Raw genomic sequence first — 9,738 nt, forward strand, 5'->3', positions numbered from 1 at the left:
CCCCAGGCTCCCTGGTCTCTCTGTCTGTAAGCCTTGTTCTCTGCTCTCCCTCAGGCTAGCCCCCCTGGTATCCTGGCCCTTTTGGATGAGGAGTGCTGGTTCCCCAAAGCCACTGACAAGAGCTTTGTGGAGAAGGTCCTGCAGGAGCAGGGCACCCACTCCAAGTTCCACAAGCCCAAGAAACTGAAAGATGAGGCTGACTTCTGCATCATTCACTACGCCGGGAAGGTAAACAGACCAGTAATGAAGGCGATGTTTAGACTCTGCTTAAACTGTGTGCCCTTGGACATCATGTCACAGGCAAACCTTGTGTAATACTATTGTCTATATATGTTGTGCCGTCTCCTCAGGTGGACTACAAGGCTGACGAGTGGCTGATGAAGAACATGGACCCTCTGAACGACAACGTGGCCACGCTGCTCAACCAGTCCACTGACAAGTTTGTGTCTGAACTGTGGAAGGATGGTGAGTGAAGCCAATGATGAGAGTTAGCAACCAGTAAGAAGAACAGACTTAAGTGGATTAACCTTCATGCTGGGAATTGCTGCTATGTTTTCAGTGAAGGGTCTCTTCCTGTCTCATATCCACTTTTCTCTCTTGTCTCGTATCCAATGTCTGGTGTCTGGACCTTTGTTCTTACCTGTTCACTCTCTGTTTTGGTTTCTATCCATCTGTTCCTCTGTATGGCCCATTTTCGTCTTATTCTCCCTCTTACTGGGTCTCAGAGGTACAGAGGTCTCAGAGAGCTTATTTTTATCAGCGTTTTCCTTTTCTCCACTCAGATTCAGGTGACTTTTCATTTTCATATTTTCAGTCTCCTTTATTTACTCCAATTCTGCTCATCCTTCTGTTCACACTAATATGAACCTTTCCCTCTTCTCAGCATCAACAGCCTATGTTTTTATCCTGTGCTCATACCCTGTTTTCCCTGTGGCTCAATGTTGATTTATCAGATAATTATTTTTTTACCCCCCCCAGCTCTGTGTGCAGTGAGATCTACTACTTGTTGCTCTTTCATTGGACTCTCCTCTCTCCCTCTGTGTAATAGTGTGGTTTGGGACCCCTGGTGTTTCTCATGGGTACTGCAGCAATGGGTATATACTGCATGGGTTTGGTTCCGTCGTCACCAATAAAAAAAAAAACATGCACAGTTTGTCACAAAACATTGATTTCCACATAGTATGTCGGTTCGCACCACACATTTGACATATTAAGATGGTCGCATAGTATAAGCAGTTACGTGTATATACACACACACACACACACACACACACACACACACACACACACACACACACACACACACACTTCACTCACTGCATCGAGTTGAGTCTCGTTCTAGTGTGATTCCCTCACGCTTCACTGGCATTTTGTGACCCCTCTCATTCCCCAAATCCCCCTTCCTACTGTATTTATCCTCTCTGCATTCACCCAGTGTTGTGGTGTCACTGGTTTTGAACCCGTCAGTCATCTCTCTCACCATCGCCCATGGAGAGATGGGACCCCTCCCCATCGCCATTATACTCTGCTTCATGTGTTTTATGTTGTGGTTTGTTTTCACTGTGTGGAGTTTGCCTGGTTAGATATCCTCAAATGTGAAAGCCTCCTATCTAATGTCACCTTTTCTCTTCTCCTCTTTTTCTTCTGTCTTCCCCCTCTCAGTGGATCGTATCGTAGGTCTGGATAAGGTTGCAGGGATGTCTGAGATGCCTGGTGCCTTTAAGACCCGTAAGGGCATGTTCCGCACGGTGGGCCAGCTTTACAAGGAGCAGCTGTCCAAGCTCATGGCCACTCTGAGGAACACCAACCCCAACTTCGTCCGCTGCATCATCCCCAACCACGAGAAGAAGGTACCAGTAGATCAACTCCACCAGTGAAAACATCCAAACAATAGTTTCTCTCAAGATGCCATCGAACACAGTATGCAACATAGGCACCTGCAGCTTATGTTAGTGGTGTTGGCAGCTTTTTTAAATTACATATCTAATATGCTTTTCTTCCCTCCCTTACAGGCTGGTAAGCTAGATCCCCACCTGGTTCTGGACCAGCTGAGGTGTAATGGTGTTCTGGAGGGGATCCGTATCTGCAGACAGGGCTTCCCCAACCGTATCGTCTTCCAGGAGTTCAGACAGAGGTACCGTGAACACTCCCATTGTGGCTGTATACAAATGTCTATTTTCACCAGTTCCCCAACTTAACCTCATATTGTTGTTGCATCATGCTGTGTATGTTGCTTTTAGTGAGTTGAGTCCAACTGATGATCCCATGCATATACCTTTTCTCTCTAAGGTATGAGATCCTCACTCCCAACTCCATCCCCAAGGGCTTCATGGATGGCAAACAGGCCTGTGTGCTCATGGTAAGAGAAGGGGATTATATCTTGTTCTAGAACATTGTCACTCATTTAGAATGAAGAGATGAATGTTGTCAGTTTAGCTGATTGTAATACCTCACCCTCCTGTCAGATCAAAAGCCTGGAGCTGGATCCCAACCTGTTCAGGATTGGTCAGAGTAAGGTGTTCTTCAGGGCTGGAGTGCTGGCTCACCTAGAGGAGGAGAGAGACATGAAGATCACTGACGTCATCATCAGCTTCCAGGCCTGGTGCAGAGGCTACGTGGCCCGCAAGTAAGGAGACCCCCTGACTCCAACTGTCTATCATATGGCTGCAGTGGAAATGTTCTGATGTCTTATAACTGTATTTGGACGATACCAAAGTGTTTCTCGCTCTCTCTCTGCTTGTTCTGCAGGGCCTTTGCCAGGAGACAGCAGCAGCTGACCGCCATGAAGGTGATCCAGAGGAACTGTTCTGCCTACCTCAAACTCAGGAACTGGCAGTGGTGGAGACTCTTCACCAAGGTGCACATTATACTTATGCTAATGTTGTTCCTATACAATGCTACACGACTCAGCCAAACCCCCGGGGAATACTGCCGTACAACTGCCTTTTCTCTTCTCCTCTGAACTGTCCTCCTCCCCAGGTGAAGCCCCTGCTGCAGGTGAGCAGGCAGGAGGAGGAGATGCAGGCCAAGGATGATGAGTTGAGCAAGGTGAAGGAGAGGCAGGAGTATGCTGAGATTCAGCTGCAGGAGATGGAGGTCAAACAGCACCAGGTAAGATGGAGACCCTCCATCACTGAAACAGCCCTGAAGTGACATGTTGATTTTATAATGAAACAATAATTGCTCAAGCTAACTTGAAAATGCATTCATGAACCCGTAACACCATATTGTTTCTGTCTCCCCCAGTTGAGTGCCGAGAAGCAGGCCCTGCAGGAGCAGCTGCAGGCTGAGACAGAGTTGTGTGCCGAGGCTGAGGAGATGAGAGCCCGTCTGGCCGCTAAGAAGCAGGAGCTGGAGGAGATCCTTCATGACCTGGAGGCCAGAGTGGAGGAGGAGGAGGAGAGAGCCACACATCTGCAGACAGAGAAGAAGAAGATGCAGCAGAACATCACGGTGAGGACACACACACAAACCAACACACACTTTGTGTGCAGCATGGCAGGTACACACTGTACTAACTCTTTCCCCTCCTGTGTGTGTGTGTGTAGGACCTGGAGCAGCAGTTGGATGAGGAGGAGGCTGCCAGGCAGAGGCTGCAGCTGGAGAAGGTGACCACAGACTCCAAGCTGAAGAAGATTGAGGAGGACGTCATGGTTCTTGAAGACCAGAACAACAAACTCATGAAGGTCCGTATACAACCAATGGGCAGACAGGTGTGTGGATGGATACAATTATGTTGTGAACTCCTGGTTGTGTGTGTCCCACAGGAGAAAAAGCTAATGGAGGAGCGTATCTCTGAGTTCACCTCTAACCTGACTGAGGAGGAGGAGAAGTCCAAGAGCCTTCAGAAACTCAAGAACAAACACGAGGCCATGATCACTGACCTAGAGGGTAGGTGGAGCACACACACCATGTTGACCAAGTTGCTCTTATTTCCTCAACACGTTCTCCTTCTCTATTAGACCGCCTGCGCAGGGAGGAGAAGGGCCGTCAGGAGCTGGAGAAGAACCGGCGTAAGCTGGAGGGAGATTCTACTGATCTCCTTGACCAGATAGCTGAGCTGCAGGCCCAGATCGCTGAGCTCCGCGCCCAGCTGGCCAAGAAGGAGGAGGAGCTGCAGGCAGCCCTGGCCAGGTGGATCTCTACAAGATCTCTGCAATCACATACATACATAGTGGCTTTAGTGTGATCACTCTGTAAATTTTATTTTCGTGGCATAATGAATGTTATAACTCCCATTTTCCCTCTCCTCCCCTCAGGATTGAGGAGGAGGCAGCCCAGAAGAACTTGGCCCAAAAGAAGATCCGGGAGATGGAAGCCCAGCTCTCTGAGCTGCAGGAAGACCTGGAGCTAGAGAGGGCCGCACGCACCAAGGCTGAGAAGAACCGCAGGGACCTGGGTGAGGAGCTGGAGGCCCTCAAGACTGAGCTGGAGGACACACTGGACTCCACCGCTGCCCAGCAAGAGCTCAGGTACTGACACCCGGAGGAGATCAGTTACATAGTCGGCTACTGTGTTTCAATGAAACTGGTTTATTGTGAAATAAGATGACGCATAGTGGATGCTATTTAAATGCCTTCATGTTGACCTTCTAGAAAAATGATTTCATGAGTTGATGACAGTTCTCAGACTCTCAAATTCCTTTATTTTCCTTGTTTCCCAGTATTTAGCTTGGCGTACAATCTGACAATTTCCAATTCCCTCTTTCCTTCATTTCTCTACTTCTGTCTGTCAGGACAAAGCGTGAGACTGAGGTGAACCAGCTCAAGAAGGTTCTAGAGGATGAAGCCAAGGTCCACGAGCAGCAGGTGGTGGAGATGAGACTGAAACATAGCCAGGCCTTTGACGAGCTCAACGAGCAACTGGAGCAGGCCAAGCGAGTGAGTTATTTATATATACATACACACACACCCCCCCTCAAGATTTCCTGTGCATTACAGCATCTGTATATGCACTGACCCCTGGTGTTCTGCCCTCCCCTAACAGAACAAGGTGTCGGTGGACAAGACTAAGCAGGCCCTGGAGAGTGAGCGTAACGAGCTGGCCATTGAGCTGCAGACCCTGATGCAGGGGAAGGGAGACTCTGAGCACCGCAGGAAGAAGGCTGAGGGCCAGGTCCAAGAGCTACAGGTCAAACACGGAGAGAGCGAGCGCCAGAGGATCGAGCTGGCAGAGAGAGTGGCCAAGATGCAGGTACAGTACTATTAATCTCCTTTCAGGTATGATTTGGCGCATATGGCCTGTACACTAGCTGGAAGGCCCATGTTGATGACTATTTTGGTTCTTGTGTTCCTCCCCAGGCTGAGTTGGAGACTGTCAATGGCTTGCTCAGTGAGGTGGAGGGTAAGTCCATCAAAGCGTCCAAGGACTGCTCTTCTGTGGAGTCTCAGCTGCAGGATGTGCAGGTATAGTACTCCATAGACAACAACAGATCCAAGTATTCAATATTGCACTAGTTTTGACATGGTTGTAAAAGCTCAGTCATTAAGCTGCTATAACTGTGCCGGTCTTTCTCTTCTACCTACAGGAGCTGCTCCAGGAGGAGACTCGTCAGAAGCTGTCCATGGGCACTCGTCTGCGTCAGCTGGAGGATGAACAGAACACTCTGAGAGAACAGCTGGAGGAGGAGGAGGAGGGCAAGAGGAATGTGGAGAAGCAGCTGCTCACCGTGCAGGCTCAGGTATACACACGTACAGCAACATACACTTTAAAATTGGATTGGTGCAAATGTGCTATTAGAACATTTTTGTTCAACACATCACTAGAACCATAAACCGCACCACAGAATGTTTGAGTGACAAGCGGTGTTCCCCTATAGCTGGCAGAGATTAAGAAGAAGTCTGAGCAGGAGGCGGGCTGTCTGGAGAGCGCGGAGGAGGGGAAGAAGAGGCTGCAGAGGGACCTGGAGGGGCTCGGCCAGCGGATGGAGGAGAAGTGCAGTGCCTTTGAGAAACTGGACAAGACCAAGACTCGTCTGCAGCAGGAGCTGGACGACATGGTGGTGGACCAGGACCACCTCAGACAGATCGTAACCAACCTGGAGAAGAAGCAGAAGAAGTTTGACCAGGTTAGTTGTAACACTAGCTAGGTTTCCATCCAATTTGTGACAGATTTTCATGCAAATATTCAAAACTCTGCATAAAAACAATATATGCATTTTACCAGCAGAGATGTTTCCATCAAATTGACTTGTTGTGAATCAAAGGCTGTACGTGATGACGTAGTGCACATAAAAATAACTTTTGTGAGTAAATTCACATGTACCGAGGGGGAAAAATATATGTTAAATGGGTTTTCCTAATTTTTTGGGGGATGTTCTACAACGAATGTGCCTGCTCTGGCCTTGATACGGGCGCTTTAGCCAACAGCTCGCCGATACAGTGCGGGTAAGCTACCTACAAAAGGTTATTATGGACAGAGTTAAGATTTTTATTTGTTAAACGGCAGCCGAGCATCGACCATGTCACCAGAATAAGGCCCTCAATATTTATTGGACAGGAGCATCAAGCTCATTAGTATGTACTTTCACCACCCTGTGAAATTCATCCCAACTTACTTCATCTAACCTAGTAAACTGCTTTCCCGAGTCGTAGTGGGAGGACCACACGTCATCGCGTTACTCCAAGTTTACTTTGATATGATAGTTACTATATCAATATTTGTGCATAAAGGCATTTCACCATTTCTCGCATAATTCATTTTAGACACAAAAAGATCACATTTTGTCTAGTGTATTTTGAGTTGTCGACAGATTTGCTGTTTCCATCAGGCCTGTCACTTTTTTCCCTTTTTTAAAAATGATTTTCCTTATACCACATGTACTTTACTCGCTTAAAGGTTCTAGGAAACCTGGTTACTGTCCACAATTCACTCAAACTGGGGGGTAAACTACTTGGAAGGGTTGATTCTGAAGATCCATAACTATTAGGGAAAAATCTGGGTCTTGAAGTGTAGTATGACATTCCTCCATTTTACTTCTAGATGCTGGCTGAGGAGAAGACCATCTCATGCCGCTATGCTGAGGAGAGGGACAAGGCTGAGGCTGAGGCCAGGGAAAAGGAGACCCGGGCCCTTGCTCTGACCCGCGAGCTGGAATCCCTCATTGACATGAAGGACGAGATGGACCGCGCCAACAAGCTTCTCCGTGCTGAGATGGAGGACCTGGTCTCCTCCAAGGATGACGTTGGCAAGAGTGTAAGACAGCCTAGTGTCAAATCTTTTTTTGGGGGGGGTGTTCTAGGAAGAAATCAATTCAAATCCTCTGTTTTCATACAGGTCCCAAAGTCCTATTTCTCATCACAATCTCCACTGTTCTCCTTCAGGTACATGAGCTGGAGAAGTCCAAGCGTGGCATGGAGCAGCAGCTGGAGGAGATGAGAACTCAGCTGGAGGAGCTGGAGGACGAGCTGCAGGCCACGGAGGACGCCAAGCTGCGTCTGGAGGTCAACATGCAGGCCATGAAGGCCCAATACGAGAGAGACCTGGCAGGACGAGATGAGATGGGCGAGGAGAAGAAGAGACAGCTGGTCAAACAGGTACATTAGCAGCTACAGGTGTAACTTTGTAGGTAGTGGTTTCTTACTGTGTTATGTCCATTGCATGATGGGACATGTAGTCCAGTGATTGAAAGCTTGAATCGCTCTGGTCTTCAGGTGCGGGAGATGGAGTTGGAGTTGGAGGATGAGAGGAAGCAGCGCTCTGTTGCCGTGGCAGCCCGTAAGAAGCTGGAGCTGGACCTGAAGGAGCTGGAGGCAGCCATCGACATGGCCAACAAGAACCGTGATGAGGCCCTCAAACAGCTTAAGAAGCTCCAGGTAACAACCAATTAAATTATCACCAGCTTCTGACTATAGTATACCATGACCACCACCATACCATGACCACATTCTACTCTAATCAAGATGCATTCAGATGGTGAATAGTTTGCTTAAAATATGCTTTGAACCTCTCCCTCTCCACCAGGCCCAGATGAAGGAGCTTCTGAGGGAGCTGGAGGACACTCGTATGTCCAGAGATGAGATCATGGCCCAGGCCAAGGAGAACGAGAAGAAGCTCAAGAGCATGGAGGCTGACATGATCCAGATGACCGAGGTCAGTCTGCGCTGCTGCCCCTCACCTAAGCATCTCACACTAGTCTCTCGTTTTATTCTCAACTAACACCTCGTCCTCCCAAACAATACAAAACCTACTACTAGGTCTTTATACATTTCTGTGAAACTGTATTTGCACTTAACTCAAACTTTTTTGCACAAATCCTCCACTGAAATCATGATTAATGTGGAAAGTTGGTTATGAGAACTTATCTCAAGTTAGGATTTGTCCCACTCCCACGCACACACTTTGGTTCTGCCACACTCCATCCCTCCAGGAGCTGGCTTCTGCAGAGCGTGTGAAGAGACAGGCCCAGCAAGAGCGAGACGAGCTGCAGGATGAGATCAACAACCAGGCCGCCAAGAAGTAGGAACCATTTTCAAAAGCTTTCATAACCTACTGTTTATCTCTGCTTCTAATGACCCAAATGTCTATCCCTTGTTCTCTCCCCATCTTTCTTTCCCACCTTTCCTCTTCCGCTCAGTGCTCTTATTGCGGAGGAGAAAAGGAGACTGGAGGCTCGTATTGCACAGCTAGAGGAGGAGCTGGAGGAGGAGCAGTGTAACACTGAGCTGGTCAACGATAGGCTGAAGAGAGCTCTGCTGCAGGTAGGACAGCCAAGGACGGCAAGTGACTTTCATGCCCCATGTGTACAGACTGGGATAGTGTACTTCTAATGATAAGGTGAGTCAGGCAGTTTAACCCCCTGTCTCTGTCAGACTGACCAGATGACTGTGGAGCTGACGGCAGAGCGCAGTACCTCCCAGCGCCTGGAGGGGGCCCGCTCCCAGATGGAGCGCCAGAACAAGGAGCTGAAGCTGAAGCTGCAGGAGCTGGAGGGAACCGTGAAGTCCAAGTACAAGGCCACTATTGCCGCCCTGGAGGCCAAGATCGCCCAGCTGGAGGAGCAGGTGGACATCGAGACCAGGTGAGTGGGTCTGAGCCTGACCTTAGACCACCTGCATCCTCATTCAGAACCCACATCTCATGTGCGCTCCATAATGCATAAAATGACCGGAATTGCAGCATGGGTGAGATCAGATGGTGAAAATCCCCCAAGCTAAGTAGACGTTTCAGCCTGTCCATGTGACACAAATGTATGTTTCCACAGGGAGAGGCAGCAGGCGTCCAAGCTGGTGCGCCGCACAGAGAAGAAGCTAAAGGAGGTCGTCCTTGCGGTGGACGACGAGAGACGCAACACAGAGCAGTACAAAGACCAGGTCAGGACTCAAACAAGTTTCAACACAAGCCCAACAGCTTTACACCAGTAAACTTAGTCTCTATTTTCCCCTGTGTGATTCTATTTTGAATGTATGTGAATGATTTAATGGAGTACATTTATATAAAGCTTTCACACCATCTTTGTACTTTACATTGTCTTGGATCTCAACCTATCCACCACCTGTATGTAGCATCCACCTTGGTACTTGATGCTAATGCTTGTGTGTGTACACAGTCGGACAAGCTGAACTCTCGTATGAAGCAGTTGAAGAGGCAGCTTGAGGAGTCTGAGGAGGAGGCCCAGAGAGCCAACGCCAACCGCAGGAAACTGCAAAGGGAGCTGGAGGACGCCACTGAGTCAGCCGACGCCATGAACCGTGAGGTCAGCACCCTCAAGAGCAAGCTCAGGTACGTACACATCACCCA

The 9,738-nt window shown here is 48.7% G+C and overlaps 1 protein-coding gene across 4 annotated transcripts in view; it reads left to right on the forward strand.

The window, feature by feature from the left end:
- Positions 1-9,738, forward strand: part of LOC110538472 (myosin-9) — a 36,147-nt gene that overhangs the window by 24,171 nt on the left and 2,238 nt on the right. For all 4 annotated transcript variants that reach the window (XM_021625312.3, XM_021625311.3, XM_090193633.1 and 1 more), the window contains 27 exons: positions 55-228; positions 351-465; positions 1,663-1,850; positions 2,013-2,134; positions 2,290-2,359; positions 2,466-2,626; positions 2,749-2,857; positions 2,980-3,111; positions 3,247-3,453; positions 3,549-3,686; positions 3,768-3,891; positions 3,963-4,134; positions 4,260-4,472; positions 4,736-4,880; positions 4,987-5,193; positions 5,301-5,405; positions 5,528-5,680; positions 5,819-6,067; positions 6,982-7,194; positions 7,323-7,535; positions 7,653-7,814; positions 7,963-8,091; positions 8,369-8,457; positions 8,576-8,699; positions 8,811-9,019; positions 9,203-9,311; positions 9,548-9,720. In XM_021625312.3, the coding sequence (XP_021480987.1) occupies positions 55-228; positions 351-465; positions 1,663-1,850; positions 2,013-2,134; positions 2,290-2,359; positions 2,466-2,626; positions 2,749-2,857; positions 2,980-3,111; positions 3,247-3,453; positions 3,549-3,686; positions 3,768-3,891; positions 3,963-4,134; positions 4,260-4,472; positions 4,736-4,880; positions 4,987-5,193; positions 5,301-5,405; positions 5,528-5,680; positions 5,819-6,067; positions 6,982-7,194; positions 7,323-7,535; positions 7,653-7,814; positions 7,963-8,091; positions 8,369-8,457; positions 8,576-8,699; positions 8,811-9,019; positions 9,203-9,311; positions 9,548-9,720 (4,205 nt within the window). The remainder of the gene's footprint in view (positions 1-54; positions 229-350; positions 466-1,662; positions 1,851-2,012; positions 2,135-2,289; positions 2,360-2,465; positions 2,627-2,748; positions 2,858-2,979; positions 3,112-3,246; positions 3,454-3,548; positions 3,687-3,767; positions 3,892-3,962; positions 4,135-4,259; positions 4,473-4,735; positions 4,881-4,986; positions 5,194-5,300; positions 5,406-5,527; positions 5,681-5,818; positions 6,068-6,981; positions 7,195-7,322; positions 7,536-7,652; positions 7,815-7,962; positions 8,092-8,368; positions 8,458-8,575; positions 8,700-8,810; positions 9,020-9,202; positions 9,312-9,547; positions 9,721-9,738) is intronic.

The sequence above is a fragment of the Oncorhynchus mykiss genome, chromosome 12 (assembly GCF_057628025.1).
Source record: "Oncorhynchus mykiss isolate SJ-2025 chromosome 12, ASM5762802v1, whole genome shotgun sequence".
Taxonomy (NCBI): Eukaryota; Metazoa; Chordata; class Actinopteri; order Salmoniformes; family Salmonidae; genus Oncorhynchus; species Oncorhynchus mykiss.